This window comes from Trachurus japonicus, chromosome 5 (assembly GCF_045865225.1).
Source record: "Trachurus japonicus isolate A0001 chromosome 5, Traja_1.0".
Taxonomy (NCBI): domain Eukaryota; kingdom Metazoa; phylum Chordata; class Actinopteri; order Carangiformes; family Carangidae; genus Trachurus; species Trachurus japonicus.
The window spans coordinates 1,515,661-1,541,960 of record NC_140911.1 but is presented as its reverse complement, the minus strand read 5'-3'; the positions used below and the strand labels follow the sequence as shown (position 1 = coordinate 1,541,960).

The window sequence follows — 26,300 nt, the reverse complement described above, 5'->3', positions numbered from 1 at the left end:
TTTCAAAGTGATGTAAAATGCTGCTCTCATGTGGAATGGCAGGTTGTTCCATGGAGTTGGGGTCAGAACTGAAAAGGTTCTGTCACTTTTACCTTTCAGTGTTGTATTGGGGCAGAACAGCAGCAGCTGGTAGCTTGACCTCGGCGCTCTGGGCTGCTGTGTGAGGCTTGATGAGCTCAGATAGAGCAGGTGGGGTTAGTCCATCCAGGCTTTTAAAAACAAGCAATGCAGTTTTGAATTGAACCCTAAACTGGACAGGAAGCCAGAGTAGAGGGGCAAGTATACTGGGTGTTAGGGAGAAATTCTGATGTGACGCTGAAAAAGGAGAAGTACCAGAGTCCTGGATGTCTTATACTGAGGAGGTTTATTAGGAGAACAGAGGAGTTGTCAACACAACATGAGTGCGTGATGCCACCTCAGTTCTGACGGCCTCACAGCAAAGTTCTGTTCTTATACTAGAAAGGTGGACAACGCCTGCAAGTGGAGACGCACTAACATCCTATTGGCTATTGTCCATAAACATTAAAGGGACAATGAGGAGTTTCTCCATCGGCAGAACGAAAAATTCTGTGTTACCACTTGTTAATGGCTCCATTTTAGATACATCTATGGTTTTGTCTCTATGGTTATTTTGTTATTATTAGTGGTGGTGGAAATGCTGGGCGAGCCGACCAGCGTTTCTTTACTTTCGGTTTCGTGGCGAGTCATAAGAATAACGCCGCCGAATCTCAGTTTATGGTGGGAACTACGACGGTATGTGATCGTCTTCCAACCTCTGACTTTAATTCTTGATGAATGAAAACATGAGTCTGTCTTGCGCCGGTCAAAGAATTTCACGGTGCGGAGGCTCATAAATGTAGAGTGGAAACACTTCACTTTTCCAAAACTCCTTGTTGTCCCTTTAAGATAAAGATTCACACCTCCTGATGGGAGAGTAACAATGGTTTCTTCTTCACAGTGACGGTGACCGATATCCTCTAACTCTACAGTTTGGAAACCGCCAGAGAGTGAGATTTACGATGCAAAAGCAGGGACCATGGCCTTGACTTGGTCCGGGGCAGATAACTGTCTCTGTCAGTGTATCTAAGAAAAAGGGGGCATCTGGTTCTTAGATCTCAAGTATAAACACAGAGGGGTTGACCTTTAACCACACAAACTAACATAAGGGAGTGAAATTCTTCCCCAACACCGGGGAAATGTGGTCAAGCCGTTTTATTTTTTTAACCTGCCAACCGTCTGGCTGCTGCGTTCTGGATGACCTGCAGGTGGCAGAGACTGACGGTTCAGTCCAACAGAGAGAGAAGTACAGTAATACAAACAACAGAGTCTTCCTGACAGCAGCCACAGGTTTCTAAAGAAGCTCAGTGTCTCCACCTAACTCCACCACAGTCCTGGTTCATCTAAAGAAACAGGCAGGGGTCAGCTTGTACCCGGTGTGTGTTCAGATCTTTGAGCCTCATGGAGGAGGACGTGAACCTCAGCAGCAGGCTGTGAATGTCTAACTGTCGTCTCCGACCTTATTAAAGAGGAACTCTTTAGGATTTCCACCTTAACTCTGCTCCATGTGTCCTAATGACGCTTTTCCACTACACTTTCACGGCACGGCTCGGCTCGGCAAAGGTACTTTTCCACTACAGCTGAGTTCTCTAGTTCCTCCTCAGCGGGGGAGATCGCGGGGCCGCATTGTCCATCTCTCTTTTGTCTCTCCTCTCCTCTCGTCAGCTCCAAACTCATTAGTCTGCACCTCGTTAACAGACCACAGTGGTTTTCCACACAGCAACATTTAACTCAGGTGAAGGAATAACAACAGTCTGATACAGTCTGGGTTTGATTCTGTGGGACGTAGCGCTGCACTCTTCCAGTGACGACGCTCTGGCCAATCAGTGGAAGGCAGTCGGCTGACGTCACGTTGTAGTATCGCTTCGGCTGCTAGGAACCAGGGCCGAGGAGGAACTAAAAATGGTACCTGGTACCAGGTACTAGGACTGGTGGAAAAGCAGAAAAAGCGGGCCGTGCCGCACCAGTGGAAAAGCGCCATTAGCTCCAGCTCCAGAGTCCTAGTGCTGGTTAAATCAACGTAACGCGCTAACCCATAACCCGTAATCTCTTGTTTATGACAGATAAGACTACACAGATATACACATGGTAACATGGTAGATGATAAATAACCTTATCCACCGCTCCATGGATTGATTTCTCACCGGCTTCGTTGTTGGAAACAAATGATGCACATGGAGGAGAGGAGGGTTAGAGTCACAGAGGAGGAGACACCAGACTTGCAGAGTTGAAGTTTTTAAAAAAAGACTAGAGGAAAAGAGTTCAGGATGATATGAAGAATGTCACATTTTGATATATGATATAATAAATGTTAATAATACTGTCATTGTTGCTGGTATTTTCAGTGCATTTAGTTTTAGATCTTATAAAGAGGAGAGTCGTGTGGACTGTAAATACACTTATAAAAGCTGAGGGCTCTTGAATGATAATATATCTCTGAGTCTGAGAGACTCGGTGAATCCAGGCTGCTCAAAGTTCATACAATTAAATCTAAGATGTATTCATATGCAAATACGAAGGAATTATGGAGAGGAGCCTCTGAGACACTGTCACAATGGGAACTGGTTTTGCATTTTTAAATCGAATGAAGAAAGTAGGAATAATGAATCAGATAGTGTTTGTGTGTCACTTGCCTCTTTAGATCAGACTCAGACTCTTCGCAGCGCTGCCAGATGTTGCTGCACATGTGTAGCCGAGCTGTGAGGAGAGGGAGGAAGACGAGTCTCCACAGCCGACCCGACACTCTCGGGGGAAACGGCCTCTGACCTGATGTGGAGATGCTCACTCATGTGTTGCTCTCTCACAGATGAGTCAGACACAGTTGTAATGTTGAGCTGGTAAATTAGTTCATTGTTCGGGGGAGTGGTAAAAAAAAAAGAAAAAAAAGAAGCACAGCCCGGTCGCTCTGGATTGAGCTGCTGCGTTTCATCTTTGTGTCAGACGGCTGCTCATTAATTCTAATAAATCTAGTGGTCTGGAAATCACTGACATTGGCTCATTTAATCTTCATCTCTCTGATCCTGCAGAATAACAAAGATCCCATGATTAAAATCCACCGAGGCACATCATACTAGATGTACTGTAATGTCTCACTGAGTTCCCCTGTTTGTCTCTGTGCTGGTGTGTTCGCTGCATGTCTGACATGTGCAGCAGTGAACCCACTTTCTTTCTTATTTACTGGCTTTATGTTGCCTTCCTTCGCTGCCCCTCAGTGATGCTGCTTGTAAATGTTCAACCTCCGTCTTCTGCAGAAACAGCAGCATTAGCATAATGTGAAGTAATCTGTAGTGATAACAGCATTACATTTGTTCAGGGCACTTGACAGAAGACTGTGGTGGAGTTGGCCCACATCATGCAGCTCTGTAACGTGCAACAGATCCTTTTACTTCAGCCCCAATATGACAAAACAGGAATTACACTGCAAAAACTCAAAATCTTTCCAAGAATATTTGTCTTATTTCTTGTCAAAATGTCTCATTTCTAGTCAAAACTAATCTCTTTCCACTTAAAATAAGACTCATCACCTAAAAATTAACTTGTTTTTAGATCATTTTCACTTGAAATAAGTAGAAAAATCTGCCAGTGAAAGTAAGTTTTTTGTGCTTGTAATAAGAAAGAAAAACTTGCTCCACTATCAGATTTTTCTACTTATTTCAAATGAAAATCTGCTTGAAAGAAGTAAAAAGTGTCTAAAAACAAGCTGCTTTTTAATGTGATGAGTCTTATTTTAAGTAGAATGAGATTTGTTTTTGACTAGAAATAAGACAAATATTCTTGGTGAGATGTAGAGTTTTTTGCAGTGTATAAATTAAACTCAGAGTGGATGCATGAACATGAACATGAATATGAATTTATGAATCTCCTCTCTGACTTTCTAAGGAATGACTCATTGGCATGCGCGCGGCGTTGCCATGGGTGAGCGGCTGGTGTGAGAGCCAAAAGTCAACCAGACCCAGGTCGGCGTTTCTTTTGACGGATCACACCGGTTCCCCTCAGGCCGCTGGAGCGCCTGAAGCCAGAGCACGGTGTCACGACACCCACACAGAACGACTAAAACCTCCACGAATCTTTGATGCTGCTTTGTCTCCCCGGTCTCTGTCCTTAAAGGGGTAGTTCACCCAAAATTGAAATTTCTCTGAGTTACAGGGGGTCTCGGCGTAGCAGTGCATGTCCATATGACGGTTGCAAATGGATACCAACTGTCTTCGTAACAAAAAGACACACCAAAAAACATCCAAATACCTCCATGGTGCTTGTATGTAATGTCCGTCTTGTATTGAAGCCCTGAAATGCGAAATTGTCCCGAAAAAAATTAAATAAGTCTATATTTCAAGCTTGTTTCTCGAAGCTCCTCTTCCCGGTTCGTCAAATTTGGACGAACCAGGGTCTGTCCTCTTCCCAGTTCGTTTAAAATATAGACTTATTTAATTTTTTTTCGGGACAATTTTGCATTTCGGGGCTTCAATACAAGACGGACATTACATACAAGCAGCATGGAGGTATTTGGATGTTTTTTGGTGTGTCTTTTTGTTACGAAGACAGTTGGTATCCATTTGCAACCGTTACATGGACATGCACTGCTACGCCGAGACCCCCTGTAACTCAGAGAAGCCACGGAGGACTCTGAAACTTCTCCCAGCCCTTAGTCCACATGAGGGGGAGGAGATAATGAGTGAGAAATTTCAATTTTGGGTGAACTATCTCCGTCCTTAACCTCCTTCTGTCTGGCTACAGTGAAGTGTCTCTCCTCTGTGACCAGCAGCTGCAGCCACTGGCCTCTGCTGTAGAGACAGAACAGATGTGATTTATTGGTTTTTGTTGACACAGATGGGAGAAGATGAAGCTCCACAGACAAACTGCTCAGCCTTTAGATGGATCCTCGGTCGGCGGCGGAGAGAAGCTGTGAAGGCCCAGCAGGGATCCAGAGCAGCAATGAGACACTGAACGGGGGGAAACTAATTGAATCTGCTGGGGAATGAACGTGCTGTGTAGCTGCTTCCATTCATTTAGCTGATGATGAGCAATTAAAACAATTCCCACGGTTGGCAGGTGTATGTTTGGTGTGAACTGTAATAAGTTAATAACCACTAATTTGTCATGATAGTGTGCATATGTGTAGCTGTGTGGAGTAGGACAATATATAGGCTAGCTCTACCAGGGCCGACGTCAAAACCCTGAAGTTCATCACGTGCTGGTTCCAGTAAAGAAAGTGAATGTGGTTTCTGCTTTGTGTTTTGGATTTTGGAAGTTTCTGATCCTTCAAAGTTTAGTCCAGTGAGATAATCTTCACATACAGTATGAACTCCTTTTCTACCGTATCTGAAGCTTGATGCGACGTCCAGAAGTAAAAAGCTAATGTTAAAAGGCTTTAACGGACTACTACACGGTCTACTACACAGCTTTCCACTGGTTTCAGCTGCTTTATGTTAAAAACATTGTCTAATGGGGAAATGGGACTGTTTCTACTTGTTGAAGAGCCATAAATAACATCAGATAACCTCTGGACGTTTAATGTTGTAGTCGTATGGAGCAACCGCCTTTTTGACCACACGTCAAAGCTTCAACATTCACCAGTAGGGGATTTACTGACCTGGTTTATGTCCTACAACTGGAACTCTCTGAAGCTTTTGTTCACCACAGACCTGATCTGAGGGGTTTCACCAGAATCACATTCAGGAAACTACTGACTGTTAGACCAGGGAACAGGAAGAGATGAAAGAGCTGACAGAGTTTTAATGGCAGACTACTTCCGGGTAGAAAACCAGCATGAGAACAATAGTGACAGACGAGAGTTTCACTATATCAAATTTTTCACACTATATCACCGTTTAGACTAATCTGATGTTTGTAAAGTCTATAAAACCAATGATTGGACAAACATTACCAGTAATGTGTGCACGTTTTCGTAATTAGTCGTAAATTGGCAGGGCTAACCGTTACCTGTTTCCCTTTAATAACTCAGTGACTCAATAAACGCTCCATGAAAATATATTTTTTCCACTGGATATCTTAGTTCCAACATGACTGAGCTAACTGGAGTAGTTTCATGAGTAGTTTCCAAACTGAATAAATACAACACATAGCAACACAAAACACACACACAGAAATAGTAATAAAATAAAAAAAATAGTTTCTTCAAACATTTCAGATTTGTCTAAACGGTGATAGGGCGTGAAAAATATGATATATAGTTAAACTCTCGTTCGTTACTATTGATCTCATTCAAATTACAGCTGGTTTTCTACCCATAGTAAGGGCATTTTAGCAGACATTTGACCAATCTGGGAACTAAATCCTTACCAAGAAATTTCTTCACAATTGTCTTTAGGAACATGCGTAATATGATGTCTTAAAATGTTGAAATTCAACTCCCGTGGGAAACCCCCTAAAAAACTACTCAAAGTTGGGGTACCCGTAACTGGATTTTTGAACATTCCATAATGTTAACTGTAACTTCTGAGGGGTCAAACTAGGGGTTTTTCATGATTCTGAGTTGATCGCAAACATTAGTTTTACACCCAAAACACTCCTTGGTGAAGAAAAAAACAACCACACCCACTTTTCTTGTTCATCGGAACCCCCATCACCACCACCACCAATAGAATGCATTACAGAGAAGCCATTCCTTAGCATTGCAGAGGTTGTGTCACTACTAAATACTCAATATAATATAACTTATATTCTATAGCCTTTTTTCTATAGGACATACACACCCTCCAGGATTTTGTGGTGTCGCTAAATTTATTTAAAAAGTTATTATAAATGTAATTTATTATGCGGACCGGTAGCAAGCAGCGAGAGAGAAAATACAGTGGACATGCACCAGATTTCACATACCAGCAACAACTGAAACAAGTTTGTTCGAAATGAAGATAGGAAAAGCACAAAAAATACACAGTGGTGCTACATTGATTGCAAACATGATCATGTTAATCTGCACACACACTGAGCATCAATCTCCATCGAGCATCCAGGCTCTAAGAGGTCGTTTTTGAAGAATGGAAAAAGATGTTGCAGTGTGTCACAAACTTGTTCATTCCAGCTTGGGCCTATTGCTTGGTCATGACTGTACGGTAGCTGTTGTAGTGTATTATGGGATTTGTAATGTGAGTAATGTGAATGCTATATTGGTGGGCCATTATTAACATAATATTTTTCTTGAAGGCCATATAAAAGTGTATCGCAGGACAGATCTGGCCCCCAGGTTTTTGACATGACATTGACGTGTGTGCTAGATTAATGTCCAACAATGCAAAAAGGTAGAATATAAGTTATATTAAGTATTCAGTAGTAATAGTAGATGCTTTTTTGTGACATTAAAGAAAACCTCTGTCATGCACAGGAATAGCTGATCTCTAATGTATTCTATTGAGTACAGTAGATCACCTTTATTATAATAGCCTAAACCTAACTGCAAAAATTATCGCGATGACAATTAGGCCTACACCATGTTTTCCTAGCTTGATAGCTAATGGGACAGTCAGCCAGCATTTAGGAAAATAAAATGGTCAGATGGTCATCAGATTCAGTCGTACATAGGAGTTGGCTAACTAACCATATTATTTACTGTTAGCCAACTAACAACCATTTTTGTAAGACTTTGATGCCTATCTCTATAATGCATTATAACTATACTTATAATGAGTTATAATGTGGTTATAGCATTGTATAACTATAATTATAAACATTCATAAAATATCATAAGGCTTATCATCATAACATACTATAAAGCATTTTATGATGACTTATAAGGTCAGATATTATAATACGTTATAACTCGCTGACAATGCCCATGTCGATAATACATTATAAATATAGTTACAATGTGTTATAATTGGCTTATAAAAGTGTATAACCATCATTATAAATACTCATAAATTATCATAAGGCTTTATAACAATTAGCATAACACATCATAGAGCATTTTATAATGGCTTAAGGTCAAGTATTATAATAGAGTTATAATGCTCTATAATGTGTTATGCTTATTGTTATAAAGCCTTATGATAATTTATGAGTGTTTATTATGATAGTTATACACGACTATGAGCCAATTGTAACGCATTATAACTATATTTTTAATGCATTATCGATGTGGGCTTTGTCAGCGAGTTCCTAATAGTTATAACATATTAATACCTGACCTTATAAGTCAAGATAAAATGCTTTATAGTGTGTTATGATTATTGTTATAAAGCATTATGATCATTTATGAGTGTTTATAACTGTAGTTATACAGTGCTATAACTGCATTATAACTTTTATTATTATAACCCATTATAAGCATGATAATAATGCATTATAGAGATAGGCATCAAATAAAGTGTTACCACAATTTTTAAGTTTCTTATGCATGTTATCAACGTAATGACATGACATATTTCAAGTTCTTAAAAGAAAAAGGAGATAACACATATCAGGTGTAAAAAATAGTATGTTTGTCAATGGTCGAAGGTTGTAAATGGCTTCGACATGTCTAGCACTAGCTAACTCCAAAATTCCTCACTTTTAATGCTAACCAACTACAACTACCACTAAACAATACTTAGGCCGATTTACCATGGCAATAAATAAAAAGTAGAAGAAAGCAACATTTTAATGTACATGTACCCAATAGTGAGTGTGTAGGCTATGTGTATGTTTCCGTTTTTACTGGTATGTGACATCTGGTGTGCACCTGATGTCTTTCCTTCTCTCTCGCTCCCGATCCGCATAAAACTTAATGTTATATGAAAACAATAACTAGTAATAAAAACACATGCAAAAAAAAGTAATGGAAACACTGTGGTCACAGCTGACCACAGCTAGCCACAGCGGTCTATGATAGCGAATTTGCAGAAAAGTTGCAGTGGCAAGGCCAAATAATTCATGATTGAATTTGCATTAATAGTTGCAATCGTGACACCACAAAATCCTGGAGGGTGTGTATGTCCTATAGAAAAAAGGCTATAGAATATAAGTTATATTATATTGAGTATTTAGTAGTGACACAACCTCTGCAATGCTAAGGAATGGCTTCTCTGTAATGCATTCTATTGGTGGTGGTGATGGGGGTTCCGATGAACAAGAAAAGTGGGTGTGGTTGTTTTTTTCTCCACCAAGGAGTGTTTTGGGTGTAAAACTAATGTTTGCGATCAACTCAGAATCATGAAAAACCCCTAATTTGACCCCTCACAAGTTACTTAAGGCCAAATTTAACATTTCGGAATGTTCAAAAATCCAGTTACGGGTACCCCAACTTTGAGTAGTTTTTTAGGGGGTTTCCCAAAGGAGTTGAATTTCAACATTTTAAGACATCATATTATGCATGTTCCTAAAGACAATTGTGAAGAAATTTCTTGGTAAGGATTTAGTTCCCAGATTTTCATATGTTGCCCTTACTACCAGAAGTAGTTGTAAACAACAAGGAGATTCAGTCTATACACTAAGTAGCCTACTGACTGTTGCCGTGGTAACAAGTAGAGTCTCTGTGGTGTCCTTGCTCCCCCAGGTGGCCAACCTGCTGCGACTCTTCCAGATCCCTCAGATCAGCTACGCTTCCACCAGCGCCAAGCTCAGCGACAAGACGCGCTACGACTACTTCGCCCGCACCGTGCCGCCGGACTTCTACCAGGCCAAGGCCATGGCCGAGATCCTGCGCTACTTCAACTGGACCTACGTGTCCACGGTGGCGTCCGAGGGCGACTACGGCGAGACCGGCATCGACGCGTTCCAGCAGGAGGCGCGCGCCCGGCAGATCTGCATCGCCACCTCGGCCAAGGTGAGCCGCTCCATGAGCCGCTGGAGCTACGAGAACGTGATCCGCTCGCTGCAGCAGAAGTCCAACGCCAAGGTGGGGGCTCTGGAGGGGGTGGGAGTTTTTTTTATAAGTTTTACTTCTTCTCACTCCTTTTCCAATATGTATTCTATTATGGCTGTGTTCGAAATCACCCCCTATCACGGATGTAGTGCACTAACTATATAATGTGTTCGCCATTTTGTAGTGTTGTTTGAATTCTCCGCGATTAATTTAATCCACTATGTAGTGGACGACAAAACACTCACAATGCACCGCAAAATTGAGTGAACAACAAGGGGGCAGTTGTCTGTTTGAGAAGTGAAGCTCACTTCCGCGTTCAACAAACTGCAATCCCCTCTTCTTCCTCTGGGGGCTGGCTCCAGAAGGGAGCAACTCCAATTGAGCCCCATGTTAAACTTTACAGCTTAAAAAAACATATTTACAGCCTGGTACAATTTATTTTTTTGGTCTCAACCGATAGTTTCTACCCCCGCACACACTCTGAGGGGGGTGAATTTTTTTTAAACTCTACCGTTTTACTATTATTAGGTTAAAATTCTGGCCAATTAGGGCGCGGAAACGTTGAGTGACAGGTCCGGAGACCGCTGCTACGAGGCCAGTGGGCGGGTTCTCGGCCGGCTAACCGCCGCACCGCTCCAAATATGGCAAGTAGAATCCAACATGGCGCAGTTCAAACCCCCGTAGTAGCGGCACAAAACAGACTCCCCCAAACCAATGGGTGACGTCACGGTGCTACGGCCATTCTTTTTACAGTCTATGGTGAACAAGCGATGTACACTACTTTCTACTCCCGTATCCCACAATGCAATGTGGTCGTGTTTTGCCAGAGAAGAAGAGCAAGCTAATTAGCATGTTAGCTCCGATTTCTATTATTTACCAATAAACTCCTCAGACGTATTTGCCTTCGCTCCGTTTGCCTGAGCAGCAGGAGTTGGGCAGCAGCATCCCAACAATAACAGGCAGAATTAGATCAATCTAATAAAGAAACTATAGTAGAATATGGAGGAAATACCAGCTAACAAGCTAAGCTAATAGCCACAGCTAACGAGCTAAGCTAATAACCACAGAGCCGTACAGCTCATGGTCGGAACACACAACAGTAGTTTACCAAACCAAACTTCCGATATTTCAACAGTTTATTGTCCGAGAAACACAACCACACAGAATCACATCCTCAAATGTTCCCCCAAGTGTCTGGTTTTTATAATTTTATTTTTATGTGTCCGGTTTGTTTACATGATTCTTGGCGAGTCTGCTTCTGTCACAGCAGTAGGCTAACACGCTAACACGCTAACACCTGGAGCATCTGCTGACACAACCTCGTTCAGAAAATTACAGTGTAGTGTCTGAATTCTCCTCCCGTCATTCCCTACATGGTTCTCAAGCAGTGGTTCTCAACATGGGGTCCGGGGACCCCCAGGGGTCCTTGAGAGTGTTCAAGGGGGTCCCCAACTTTTTCTTGAAATTTTACCACTTTTTTCTAGAATTGTTGAATTTTTTTTCTTTTTTTTTGAGAATTCTTTTTAGAAATGTTACCACTTTTTCTAGATTTTTTCAAAACTTTTTTTTTTTTGAAATTTTACCACTTTTTTTCTAGAAAATGTTTTACTTTTTTTTTTTTTTTTTTGAGAATTTTACCACTTCTTCCTAGAAATGTTTGAATGTTTTTGGAGAAATTGTACCACTTAGAGAATTTCTCTATAATATTTCCAAAAATTCACGCCATTGGCCCTAATTTGAATGTACAAAACTTTATTCAGTCTCGGAACAAATATTCGTGTATTTCTGGCGTTTGCTTCAAAATTTGTCCAATGGGGGTCCGTGGTCTAATTTGTGTAAATTTTGGGGTCCTTGATGTAAAATAGTTTGAGAACCACTGCTGTAGTGGATAGGGAGTGAGTGAGTGAGTGGATGATTTCGAACACAGCCTATATCTCATGTTTAAATGTTTTGTCTTATTCTCTTTTTTATTATTTTATTTTCATATTCGAAATAAACACTTCAATCAATCAATCAATCAATCAATCAATCAATCAATCAATGAATCCCAGGTGGTGATCCTGTTCACGCGCAGCGAGGACGCGCGGGAGCTGCTGGTGGCGGCCAACCGCATGAACGTCAGCTTCACCTGGGTGGCCAGCGACGGCTGGGGGGCGCAGGAGAGCGTGGTGCGGGGCAGCGAGGCCGTGGCCGACGGCGCCTTCACCATCGAGCTGGCGTCCTACCCCATCCCGCAGTTCAACGACTACTTCACCTCGCTGCATCCCTACAACAACACCAGGAACCCCTGGTTCAGGGAGTTCTGGGAGAACCAGTTCCAGTGCAGCCTCCACGACCTGGGCTGCGGGAAGCACTCGCTCCGAGACGCTCCCTTCCAGCCCGAGTCCAAGATCATGTTCGTGGTGAACGCCGTCTACGCCATGGCGACGGCGCTGCACAACATGAGGCAGGCGCTGTGCCCCAACTCCACCAAGCTGTGCGACGCGCTGAAGCCCGGCAACGGCAGGAAGTTCTACCGGGATTACATCCTCAAGGTCAAGTTTGATCGTGAGTAGTACACAGAGATGGACAGAATACTCCAATACCCCAGTACTTGAGTATAAGAGTACAAATACTACTGGTCAAAATTTACTCCGTTACAAGTAAAAGTAGCTCAGTCCACATGTTACTCGAGTAAGAGTAAAAAAGTACTTGCTTTTTAAGGTACTTAAAGCAGAAGTCAGGTGAATGTTTGTGTTAATCTAAGTCTTAAATAGTTGTATCTTCCGACAGCAATCACTTCTATAGAGTGTTTGGTCTGAAACACGGGTCTGTCAGTCACTCTGCTCTGCTCTGAGCCCAGGAGAAAACTTTCCTTGTATCCTACAACCTTTATCCAATGAGGAGAGAGAACGGCATAAAGGGGCAGTCCTCTCTGTGTGTGCAGCCAAGGGATGATAAATGAATGTACGGAGCTTTTAACTCTTGTTAGTGAGAATGAACTCTTTGAAAGCAGCTGCACTGATGTGCTGCTTTTAGGGGTTAGGGTTTCCTTCTTGGACAAACACAGCTTGTGTCCAATGGGCTCTATGCACAGCTCCACTACTTCCTGAACTTTAGGCAGCTCCTTTATTTCCTGTCTTTACATTATTGGACAAACTGATTAATCCAGGTGTGAGTAGTCACTGAGTAGTCACAATGGTCAGACACACCTGGATTAATCAGTTGGTCCAATAATGTAAGACAGGAAGTAGTGGAGCTGTGCATAGAGCCCATAGGATTAAAAAAAAAAAAATACCTGAAAGTAACGAGTACTTTTCAGCCTTCCTAGAAATTAACTCGAGTAAAAGTAAAACTATTTGTCTTGGAAATGTATTCAAGTAGTAGTAGAGTCATCACCCTGTTGCTGTTTCTGTCTCATTATTCATCTGTTCAGAAATCGTCCTCTAATCTCCCAGAGAGCCGCTCCGCAAGTGTTTGTTTGCTGCCAAACTGGGTTATGTCAATTTAGATCCATTGTTCCAATTCATATAAAGTGTTGAATTAGTGCAGCAGTAGTTCTACATGTTTATACACTGCAGCCTCGGATAAGCTCTGTAATGATTCAATTTACAGAGATGAAACAATTTCCACACCCTCGCGCTCCGAGGCTCTCGCTCTCATGCATTTTGATTTAAGTGGGGGCTCTTGGTGTTTGAACACACAAACAAACATCATCATTTCTTCTCTCAGAGTATTTGTTTTCTGCTCGTGGAGACAAATCCGCAGTGTAACAGTGTGAACGTCGTGACAGATGATGATGGAGCTGCAGATTCAGATCCACTCACATTCATAAGTGAGATGTTTTATCCTGCTCACTCTTCATTGGTGGGAGATGGAGACGGATCGCTGCTGCTCTCAGTCAGTCAGCCATGCTGTTTATGATGAAAGAAGAAAAAAAAAAACCCCAAGGATTTTACTACCCAGAGATTTAAAATTGGATTAGAGGCCTTAAATTAGCCCGTCCCTGCAGGCCTGACATCACCCGGAGGAGCAACACGGCAGATGGATTACAGCAGATTAAAGTGTCTCTGTACATTTTCACACAATGTGAAAGAACTGGTTAGTTCCTGAAAATACAGCAAAGTCAGATTATATAATATATAAATTAATATCAGATCATATTTTTCACATTTGTATCATTTAATTGTAAAACCTTATTATAGCCTACCTATATTATTACTTTATGTTTAATTGATACAAGGCTGAATGATCAAATTAATTATCAGTTAAAGCAGAAGTAAGCGATCCGGTGGTTTTGGCTAATGCTGCGTTCCAGGCAGGCTTTTGAAACCGTAAATTACAGCTTCAAGTCACAACTTACGACTTTGTAGCGTTCCAGGCAACCCACTCGTGTTTCTCCGACCTGTTTTACCTGTGAAAGTCACTATAACGGCCACTCGTAACTTCTGACCCGTGAACTCGTACCAGATCGAACTGGTACGACTTCACAGGTCGGAAAAACACGAGTTACGGGTTGCCTTGAACGCACCATAACGTCTTGTCAGCCGATGGAGTTAGCAGCCCCCGCCCTCGTCATGGATCTATTGGTCCTCGTCCCTACGTCACCACATTCAGGCGCATCCCTTGGCTGCACACACAGAGAGGACTGCCCCTTTATGCCGTTCTCTCTCCTCATTGGATAAAGGTTGTAGGATACGATAAAAGTTTTCTCCTGGGCTCAGAGCAGAGCAGAGTGACTGACAGACCCGTGTTTCAGACCAAACACTCTATAGAAGTGATTGCTGTCGGAAGATATAACTATTTAAGACTTATATTAACACAAATATATTGCTTACTTCTGCTTAAGTGACTCTATCTTTATATATTTTTGCAATAGATCATTGTAAACGAAATGTCTTCATGTCTTGGATTATGTGCTTATATACAACGATATGATTAGTCAGTTTAGTGGGAAACTAATTGGCAGGTTAATCAATAATGAAAGTGATCATTAGCACTGTTTTATAAAGTGTGTGCACAAGTTCAATAGAATCAGGAAACAACAGGTGAGACTCTACATCACTGCTTCATCTCCATCTTGATATTTATTGAGGGAATTGAACATTAATTTATATAATGTGTCATCTGTCTGGTGATGAGTTCAGGGACTTTAAACCTGCGGCCTCCATCATGTAAATTGACCATTTGCAGCTTTGTCCTGTCACAGTCTCTGTTCAGTGTGTAGGAAGGATTCACACACACACATAGATGTAAGGTTGGACTGTCACAAACCTAAACTAATGTTGGTTGATGTCTGAGCCATGAATGGGGTTTTCTGTTAGTTAAGGTTGAGGGTTATTTTGGTGTTGTTTGTTTTGTTTATTATTTAATTTGTGTAATCATATCTAGTAGTGGGTCACATGATTACTAGACGGGGACATATGTTCACCTGTTGGTTTTCTTAGTTTTTTTTCTTTTATCACTGTGATGACTTTGGTTTAAGTTTGTACACTTTATTATGAGTTACTCTTCTTTGTTTTCAGGGCTTTTAGACATCCGGGCCTGGGCTTAACCTCTCAGCAGCTCTTTAGGTTGAAGTTGATGTTAAAGGGACAACGAGGAGTTGTTATAAAAAAGTCTCACATTAATGTGGATGAATCTCCGCTACCCACACTTGTTAATGGCTCCATTTTCAATAAATACATCGTTTTGTCTCTATCGTTATTTTGTTATTTTAATTAATGGTGGAAATGCTGGGCGAGCCGACCAGCGTTTCTTTACTTTCGGTTTCGTGGCGAGTCATGAGAATAACGCCGCCGAATCTCCGTTTATGGTCGGAACTACGACGGTATGTGATCGTCTTCGAACCTCTGACTTTGATTGTTGATGAATGAAAACATTCTGGACAAGATGTCCGTCTTGCGCCGGTCAAAGAATTTCACAGTGTGCGCGGAGGCTCATGGTAAATGTAGTAGGAAAACACTTCGCTTTCCAAAACTCCTTGTTGTCCCTTTAATAAATGATTTGTTTTGTCTTTGACACTTTGACAGTTCATAAACCACAGTTTAAAACACTTCCTGTTTCCTCTTTCCCCTCCAGCTCCGTTCCGTCATCCAGACCCAGAGAACCTGGTCCACTTCGACGCCTTCGGGGACAGTCTGGGCCGCTACAACATCTTCCACTACCACAAGGAGGACGGGCGCTACGTGTACCGTAAGGTGGGCTACTGGGCCCAGAGCCTGAGCCTCAACACCAGCCTGATCCCCTGGGGGGGCGCGGCCCCCCCCACCTCGCAGTGCAGCGACCCCTGCAGGAAGAACGAGGTGAATATGGAAGAATTATCCTTTAATCAAGACATTAGATCTGAGCGCGCAGACATTAGATCTTCTTGTGTGCAAGAAGGAGAAATGTGAGCACAGGCATGTGATTTTTGAGTTCGAGCACACATTTTGAAAGAAAGCAGCAGACATTTAAGTGCGAGCACAAAATGTGAGCATGAGGAGAAAAAATCTGAGCACGCAAAGGAGCTGTGTGAATGAAATAATGCTCTCAAACCGAAAATCTATGCACTGCAAAAACTCAAAATCTTACCAAGAATATTTGTCTTATTTCCAGTCAAAACAAATCTCATTCTACTTAAAATAAGACTCATCACATTAAAAGTAGATTGTTTTTAGACACTTTTTACATCTTTCAAGCAGATTTTCACTTTAAATAATCTAATAGTTTAGCAAGTTTTTCTTTCTTATTACAAGCACAAAAAAACTTGCTTCACTGGCAGATTTTTCTACTTATTTTGAGTGAAAATTAGTTTGAAACAAGTGAAAATGATCTAAAAACAAGTTAATTTTTAGGTGATGAGTCTCATTTTAAGTGGAAAGAGATTAGTTTTGACTAGAAATGAGACATTTTGACAAGAAAGAAGACAAATATTCTTGGAAAGATTTTGAGTTTTTGCAGTGTGTGTGAATGAAATAATGCTCTCAAACCGAAAAATCTATGCACTTGATTATTAAAGATAGGATAATTCTTCCGTAGGTGAAGAGCATGCAGCCTGGAGACGTGTGCTGCTGGATCTGCATCCCGTGCCAGCCGTTCCAGTTCCTGCAGGACGAGTTCACGTGCGCGGACTGCAGCCGTGGCCGCTGGCCGCTGGCCAACCTGACCGGCTGCTACGAGCTGCCTCAGGAGTACATCCGCTGGGAGGACGCCTGGGCCGTGGGCCCCGTGGCCATCTCCGTGCTGGGCATCGTGTGCACGCTCTTCGTGGTCGGCCTCTTCCTCAAGCACAACGAGACGCCGGTGGTGAAGGCCAGCGGCCGCGAGCTGTCCTACATCCTGCTGCTGGGCGTGCTGATGTGCTACAGCATGACCTTCATCTACATCGCCAAGCCGTCCACGGCCGTGTGCACGCTGCGCCGCCTCGGCCTCGGCACCTCCTTCGCCGTCTGCTACTCCGCCCTGCTCACCAAGACCAACCGCATCGCTCGCATCTTCAGCGGCGTGAAGGACGGAGCGCAGCGGCCGCGCTTCATCAGCCCCTTCTCACAGGTCTTTTTAAAAAAAAAAATTTAAATTTTTTTAATCAACAGCTTTATTTAAAAGAAGTTGACAAGTACAAATAGTATACAGGGAACAGTATACTTCAGCAATATATCAATCCAGTCCAATAAAACTACATGAAATTGATTGCGTATCCCTCTTTCATATTGCCTTTATTGGTAACCGTTTTATAAAAGCAATATATCACTCCAGTCCAGTCTTAAAATTGAGTTGCAACAAACCCCAGAATCTTTTTTTCATGCCTCCCCCTATGTGTCAAGATACTCTCTGCCAAGTTTTATAGTTGTATGACTATTTATGCCGTTGTAGTACCTACATATTTGCATTTACATCATTTCACCAGCAAAATGACCCCAGAAAGGGGTTTTGTCCCCTGTAGCTTTCCAGCAGCTAGTTGACCAGGTTGTCCACCCAGGTTTTAATCCTTCAAGTTCCTAGATATCATTTCTGGTGTCAAACCTTTTACAACGCTCCCTGTCTGTTTTCCAAAAAACTGGGATTTTGCCCCTGGGTATCAGTGAGAAACATATTTTTGCCGTTTTCCCGCAGGTGGCCATCTGCGGAGCGCTGATCTCGTGCCAGCTGGTGGTGGTGGTGGTGTGGCTGCTGGTGGAGACGCCGGGCGTGAGGAAGGAGGTGAGCCCCGAGCGGAGAGACGTCGTCACGCTCAAGTGCAACAGCAAGGACTCCAGCATGCTGCTGTCTCTGACCTACAACTGCGTCCTCATCATCCTCTGCACCGTCTACGCCTTCAAGACGCGCAAATGCCCCGAGAACTTCAACGAGGCCAAGTTCATCGGCTTCACCATGTACACCACCTGCATCATCTGGCTGGCCTTCCAGCCCATCTTCTACGTGACCGCCAGCGACTACAGGGTGAGTGACGCCGCTGAGCTCGGCCCAAGCTTGGCCCATTAAAGGAGAATTCCGGGCAAATTCAACTCGGGAGTGTATTTTCCTAACATTTTAGGTCTAAAAGAAGGAATCTGAAGATTTCCAGTTTAATGGCTCCTGTTTTGTGGTAGTTGTGTCTGTCCCCGCATCGCCACGGCAACGATGAATGGGAGCGGATTGAAGTTCTGCTGTTTAGGCTGTTTCCATCCCTCAAAGCCACAGACAGCGTCAGATGGAGACTCAAACATGCACCCAGAAGTTTATTTACTTCAACAAGCCGACATGTTTGTAAAACTAGATCTAATTCAAAGTCTGGCAGAGTCGAGACCCAAGTTTGTTGGGACCCTCGGTGTGTTCAGGTGCAGTGGGAAGCTCCTGTTTGTGTCATAAACACAGGAATATCAACTCTGGACTTGCTTCAAGTGTACATTTTTTTCCACAGACAGCGTCAGGTGGCGACTCAAACATGCGCCGAGAAGTTTTTTTACTTGAAGCAAGTCAAGAGTTGATATTTCTGTGTTTATGACACAAGCGGTAGCTCCGGCTGCACCTGAACACACCGAGCGTCAACTTCGGTCTCGCGCGAGACTCCGGGAGACTTTGAATTAGATCTAGTTTTACAAACATGTCGGCTTGCTTGAAGTAAATAAACTTCTGGCTGCATGTTTGAGTCTCCATCTGACGCTGTCTGTGGCTTTGAGGGATGGAAACAGCCTAAGCAGCAGAACTTCAATCCGCTCCCATTCATTGCTGCCGTGGCGACGCGGGGACAGACACAACTACCGCAAAACAGGAGACATTAAACTGAACATCTTCACATTCCTTCTTTTAGACCTAAAATGTTAGGAACATACAGCCCCCAGTTGAATTTGCCTGGAATCGTCCTTTAAAGGGACAAGGAGGAGTTTTGTTAAAGTGAAGTGTTTCCACACTACATTTATGAGCCTCCGCACCGTGAAATTCTTTGACCAGCGCAAGACAGACTCATGTTTTCATTCATCAAGAATTAAAGTCAGAGGTTGGAAGACGATCACATACCGTCGTAGTTCCCACCATAAACGGAGATTCGGCGGCGTTATTCTCATGACTCGCCACGAAACCGAAAGTAAAGAAACGCTGGTCGGCTCGACCAGCATTTCCACCACCACTAATAATAACAAAATAACCATAGAGACAAAACCATAGATTTATCTAAAATGGACCATTAACAAGTGGTAACGGAGATTCATCCACATTAATATCAGACTTTTTTATTGTCGCAGAATTTTTCGTTCTGCTGATGGAGAAACTCCTCGTTGTCCCTTTAATGAAATGTTACTTTACTCTTCTCTAAATGTGGCGCACGCTGTGAAAACCATTTGAAATGCATTATTTGTTCAGATGGCTTTAGGCTCCTTTAATCTGAGCTGAATACATCCGCACAGATAATGACTTCTTCTTCTTCTGGGCTGGAACTGGGATTTCATATGCATGAAATCACAAACTAATGTCACCTACTATTGATTCAGCTGTCAGACGTGTCTGTGCTGCTGCTGGCTCCGAGGAATATGTGTAATTCTTCTTAATTAGCTGCTGCAAACTTCAGACTGTCCTGTAGCGAGCAAAGAAGAACATACGATAGATAGATAGATAGATGGATGGATGGACGGACGGACGGACGGACGGACGGACAGATGGATAGATAGATAGATAGATAGATAGATAGATAGATAGATAGATAGATAGATAGATAGATAGATAGATAGATAGATAGATAGATAGATAGATAGATAGATAGATAGATATAGATAGAGCAGAGCCCAGCTCAGCGGGCGACCGCGCCTCCAAGCCGGCCGCAGAGCCAGGTTACCGTGGCTACAGCACAGAGCTGCTCCGTTCGATAGCTAGCAGGCTAGGTTACTAATAACAACAACGGTGCAGCAAAGCATCTTGGGATACGGGAGGCTGCGAAGGATAGTAGCGGTGCATGTCACCACTACCCGATTTGCAACGCTACCCGATTTGTGACAGCCACGTACGGCAACTCCACTTGGACAAACTTAGTTGAATTGACTTCACTGCCCTATGTGCGTCACCAGAGACGGTTTATCTTTTTATTTAAAAAAAAAAGCTTTATTAGTATGTAAACTGAGGGTTGGTTGTGGTGGTCTGGATCTTGATGCTCAGAAAACTGGAACAGAGGCGACTTTTACTGTACGTTCAGACCGAAAGCGTCGAGAGCGTCGCGGTGGCCGGAAGTCATTCATTTTCAATGAGAACCAGCGTCGAGGAGCGTTGAAGAGCGTCAAAGGCGTTGGCGTCGCGTTTTGGCGGCGAGAGCGTCAGGAGAAAGTTGAAATCTCCTGAACTTTATGCTAATGAGCGATGATGCGGAGCAGCGGCAACCAATCAGAGTGTAGATGTCGCGGCCCCTTTAAATGGATGACCAACCACAACCGACGTCAACTTCTTTGACGCGCGTCAAAACGCCAGGGTGTTCAGACCACCAGCGTCGCGGAAAAGCGTCAAGAGCGTCTTTTGACGCTTTTGGTCTGAACGACCCATTAGTGTTTACTCTGCTCTTTTCTCGCCGGCCTCATCACCATGACAACCACAAACAATCACAACTACCACAACACTCACTGAATAAACGAGTCTGCCGCAGCTGTCTTAGGACGGATGTCTGCGTTTTTTTTTTTTTTTTTTTTAAATCATTTTCACAGCACAATGTACAGAACTTTAAGCAGACACTTCGCTTGTACGCAAATCGGGCAGCGCCCTAATGAAGTTTGTCCAAGTGGAGTTGCTGTAGGCAGCTGTCAAAGATGGCGGCCTGTCACACATATCGGGTAGCGATGCAAATCGGGTAGTGACAGCGGTGCATCCTCCGAATGCAGGGGAAAGGAGGACGCATGACGTCATCGGCCTTCAAATCCACCCTTCGAAGGCTGCAGCCCTTGAATTGAGACACAGCTATAGATAGATAGATAGATAGACAGACAGAGAGATAGACAGACAGACAGACAGACAGACAGACAGAGGAATCCCCTGACACATGCCTGAGCTGTTGTTGTTGCTGCCTGGACAGAAACATGGAGGAGACAAAGTGAAAGGGAACTGAACTGAACGTCCCTCTGTGTCCGTCTGTGTCCGTCCGTGTCCCTGTGGTCTCCGTGGCGACTGGAGTGTGAAGTCCCAGCTGTGTCCTCCGTCCTGGGACTGGGACTGCAGCTCGGAGGCTCAGAGGAGCGTTCCTCCGGGCGCCGCCGCCGGCCTCGTCCCCTCTGACCCATGAATAATTCCTGAGCTGCTTCTACTGCTGTTCTCTGGTTTTACACCGCTCAGCTCCTCCTCACACTGTTGTTGTTGCAAATATTCAGCAGAATGACAAATACATGGTTTCATGAAATATTGAAGCAAACTAAATACAATCTACTGAGCCATGAATAACACATTTGATTATGATATGAAATATTGAAGGTGCTCTCCTGCAGCCTGAGGGAGCAGAGCAGAGCTGGTCATCTCATCTCATCTCATCTCATCTCATCTCATCTCAGCAGCAAACAGCAAACAGCGAACAGCGAGGACGGAGCGACGGAGCGACCTCCTGTGATCTTTACAGCTGCTCCTGCTTTATGAGACGCCTTCACTTGTTGGTTTGACATTAAAGCAAAGATATTCAATATATGGAAAGATACTCCATGAGCGGCTGCTCCAATGATAGAAATGGTTTCACTTCCTGTCTCTCTAAGTGGGCGTGGCCAACCGTCACCACCTCGTCTGTGAACGTGTGTGTGGATTTATACAATCTGTAGGTAGATGAAAGTGAGATATTTATATTTTCATAATTTTAATCATTTTCACGGGAGACAGAGACAGGTCTTGAACAAAGTGGATTTTCTCCTGATGTGTCCGTCTGAAAGTTGACATTTTGGTGTCAAACTGTTCAGAAGAGATGTGGCTTGTAGAAAATGAGTCCAAAATGTACTTCAGTGACTGTGGGGAGAAAGGACAGACCATAATCTGTGTTCACGTTAAATTGTCCCATTGGAGGCAATACACTCCAGGCTGCCTCTGGTCTCCCTAAAGGGGCGTGGCCGAGCAGAAGCCTAGTGACATCATACAGGAAGCTGACTCCTCATGGAAGCTCTTGGTTTATAAACCGTCTTTGATTAAAGCAGCTCAGCACCGCCATGATTCACCTCCACTATGATATGGAGCTCACCGTCGTCTCACACATATACAGGACATGCCACAGTCCGGCTTGACGAAAGAATGAACAGATTTATTTCTGCTTGTGAAACATCACACAGCTTCATCTCCATCAGTGAGTTACTGCTGTTTCTGCTGCTGCTGCACCGGCTTCATCCAATAAAGCTTTTTTAATAAACATACATACAGCACCAAGCCCAATAAAAACCATGGAATCTCATCTGTGCTGCGAGCTTCTCCTGAGGAAGGCAGCAGACATTATTTATATCTGAAGCAGCAGCAGCAGTGTGTTGTATTTGTGAAATGAAATAACATCTTCAAACATCAGAGAGCAGAGGAGCCGTCCGTGCTCGACATCCTGTTCTCCACACTCTGGAAAAAATATTCCCGCAAAAGCAGCTTCCATGTCCTCTGCTCTTCCACAGAAACATCTAGTGAATTATTAAAACCACTTAACAGGTCGTCACCGTCTGCAGCTCTGTTCAGAACCGAGGACTCTGGGCCTCCGTCCCCTTCGCTCCGGCTCAGATGATCAACCATAAACCTTGTCCCCGTGTTGCCCTCATCATTGCATGTATGCAAATGTCCACAACATACACGCACACACATACATACAGACTTCCCATCAGAGCCGCCGGGACCCGGGGGGCGTCGGTGTGTGTGTGTGTGTGGACTGTATTTCAGAGGTGCCATGAGGTGAATCTTAATGCTGAATTCACTGCACAGCAATCTGCAATTCATCTGCAGATACAGAGACTCAGTCGTTGATGCTTCACGGTGCACTTTGCCCTTTAAGTCGTTAATTAAAGGTACATTGTGTAAGAATTCCTCCCATCTAGCGTTGTGGTTGTAGATCGCAAGCAACTCAGTCGTATTTTTCATGCTGCATTCACGTGAAATCGGTTAGACGGCAGACGGACGACAGCCGCTGCACGTAACGGCATAAACAAGCCTCTATGTAAACAAGTGGTCCGTCAGCACGAGGCAAAACAATACATGTGACGATATGTTGTCATGGCGATGTGGTATTGTTTTACCGTCTTTCTCTGGACTTCTTCTGTGACTAAAATGACATCTGGTTTGTTAGCGACGGCCGTCTGCCCGACTGCAGGTGAATGCAGCATCAGTGTAACGCTCCGTTCCTCCTCACTGCGTTACCGTGGTGACTGAGCCGACAGCTCCGGTGTCTCCGCTGAGTTTCCGTGGTTTCCTACCGTCACGCTGCCACTGAAGGTAAAAACATGGCGACACCACATGGCAGCAGCACCGAGCTTACCCGCTCCATGGAGATATGAATGATATGAACTAGAGGTCTTCACGGGTCCAATTTGACGGACCCGAACCCAAATGGACCCAAGAAAATTGGACCTGGAGCCGAATGGCCCCGAGCTTTTATTGTAAATATGAGTTCCGAACCCGAACCGAACCCTTAAAACCTGTGGACCCGAAATGCCCGAGTTGCTTTATGATTTAATACAAGTTGTCTAGCGTAAATAAGACTTGTTTTTATTAGCTACTACTTTCTGTTTTCTGTCTTACCTAAAGGTAGTCTTCTTCTACCTGGGTCCGGCTGCGGCCGCTGCCAGCCCCCCCCCCTGGCCATAATGTGATGTAAACAGAAATAAATCCACGTCGTCATTTTCTTGTTTAGATGGTCATGTACTGTAATCCTTCTTCTTAGCCGTTGCTAACGCCAATCCACCGGTCATTTCCTCTTGTTTAATTAACGTTATCATTTTAGAGTTTCCATGTGCTTTGCGGAGCGTAACGTTACCGCAACGCTACGGCAACTCGATTGTTTAACTATTTTGAACCATTAACCATAACGTTACGTTAATAAATAACTTTTTAACTGCCCCGAGTCCTGACCTAGGCTCTAACTTTAGCTTGAACTGTCACCTTTGACGTCATCATCAGAGTCGTGCAGTTGTTTTGATCACGTGACAGAAGTCACACAGGCAGCTCGCAGCCTCGCATTGGACGGAAGGGGGAGGGCGGGCCAATCGCCGGGTCCTCTCGGGTACTGTAGGACCCGGCCTTTCACAATAAGAGACCCGAGCCCCGAGACAAACTCTACCGGTTCCGACCCGGCCCCGGCGTCACTTCTTGTGAATGGACCCAAGACCCGAGCCGGGTCGGGTCGGAACCTCGGGTTTTCGGGTTGGCAGGTTTTTCCGAAGACCTCTAATATGAACGGCTAATTCAGAGCTGAAAGGAACACTTCACTTTGTTGATGGGGGGGATTACTGATTAATGAGAAACAGACTGAAGAACCAAATAATCGATTTTTGTGAATAGATAACAGGAGAACTTACACAATGTCCCTTTAACCAAGTAATAATTAGATCATGTAATGTGAGCTGATGGAGATTCAGAGCTGAACAGGACCTGGATGGATTCTGTGTTTCTCTCTCTGTGGGAGAGCGGTTTGTACACAGCCACATTATTCTAACAGCAGCATTAGCATTCTGACAGACACCTGCTGCTGCGCCGTGTGAAAATGAAACGCACCTGTCACACGGCGCACGCAGCTACGTCCTGTTATCCAGGAGAGACAAAACCAGAGCAGCGAGAGGAAGCAGCCTGATGACAGGGAGATGTGGGGTTAAGAGATTGATTGACGGGCAAATAAACAGATCGTTTAACACCTTTCCTTCACAGCCGTCGTCCTCCTCCTGCTGCTCCGGCCTTTCATTCTGCATTATGAAACCTCCTCGTTTCTTCTTCCTAAGTCTCTGCCTTTTGAAAATGAATATTCGTCTTATTTTTTTTTTAACACCACGACTGTGCTTAAAAGATTATTCATCACAAGAGATAAGTAGCCTAACACAGACGTTCAGAAACTATTCTCCAACTTCACAACTTAACTCAATCCTCCATCACCGACCAGACACAAGTCTTTACCTGCTTCCTGAAAAGTTAACGGCCTTCGGTTTCCTTCAGCCACTCTGCTCTCATACTGTTCATACCTTTAAGGGATAGTTCACCCAAAAGTTTCAGAGTCCTCTGTGGCTTCTCTGAGTTACAGCGGGGCTCCGTGCAGCAGGAGCTCACTTTTCTTCGTAACAAAAAGACACACCAAAAAGCATCCAAATACCTCCATGCTGCTCGTCTGTAATGTCCCTCTTGTATTGAAGCCCCAACATGAGAAATTGTTCAGAAAAAATTTAATAAGTCTATGTTTTAAGCTTGTTTGTAGCGGAAGCTCCCAGTGTCTCAGTCTCAAATCGCGCGAGATTTGCACTGACACCGGCAGAGCAGTGAACACCCAGCTCTGCCGGTCCTTCCTCCCAGAGGATCTATGGTCTCTGCACTGATCTCAGCTTGTTTCTCTGGTTTCGACTGAACTAGACCTTCAACTTCACCTCTTTATGAACTCTTCAGGCCCCAACAGAGTCTGAGCAGACCGGACTTCGCAGTCTTTTGAGGTTTCATAGTCCAGTGTACCACCATGCACCAATTTCCTACATTTCTCATGCCAGTTTCCCACAATTCTTGAACGCTGTTTACACTTTCTGTCATAGAAAAACTGGAGCTTTGTGCAGACATAACCTGAGGATGTCTGCTTTGAATCTGCATAGTACCTTCTGCGTAGTACCTTCTGAATCAGACAGACCACCAGTACCAGACAGAGTTGTTTTAGAGGGAAATGCAGAGACTGTTGATGAAAAACTGTCCCTGAAGGCAACGTGCATCAGTGGTTTTGCATGAATTTCCCTCTAAAACAACTCTGTGTGGTAACGTTGTGTTATTATCTCATAGCGTGGTGAATGTGCAGCTCACAACTTGTCCACCAGAGCGTTGTGGAGTTGTTGGATTGTGTATTTGATGAGTT

At 43.7% G+C, this 26,300-nt stretch overlaps 1 protein-coding gene across 1 annotated transcript in view; it reads left to right on the top strand.

Annotated features, from left to right (window-relative positions):
- The window catches only part of grm2a (glutamate receptor, metabotropic 2a), a 49,039-nt gene that overhangs the window by 19,777 nt on the left and 2,962 nt on the right, over positions 1–26,300 (top strand). The window contains exons 3-7 of the mRNA XM_085777826.1: positions 9,548–9,889; positions 11,908–12,403; positions 15,917–16,140; positions 16,856–17,368; positions 17,930–18,256. Of these exons, the coding sequence (XP_085633952.1) occupies positions 9,548–9,889; positions 11,908–12,403; positions 15,917–16,140; positions 16,856–17,368; positions 17,930–18,256 (1,902 nt within the window). The remainder of the gene's footprint in view (positions 1–9,547; positions 9,890–11,907; positions 12,404–15,916; positions 16,141–16,855; positions 17,369–17,929; positions 18,257–26,300) is intronic.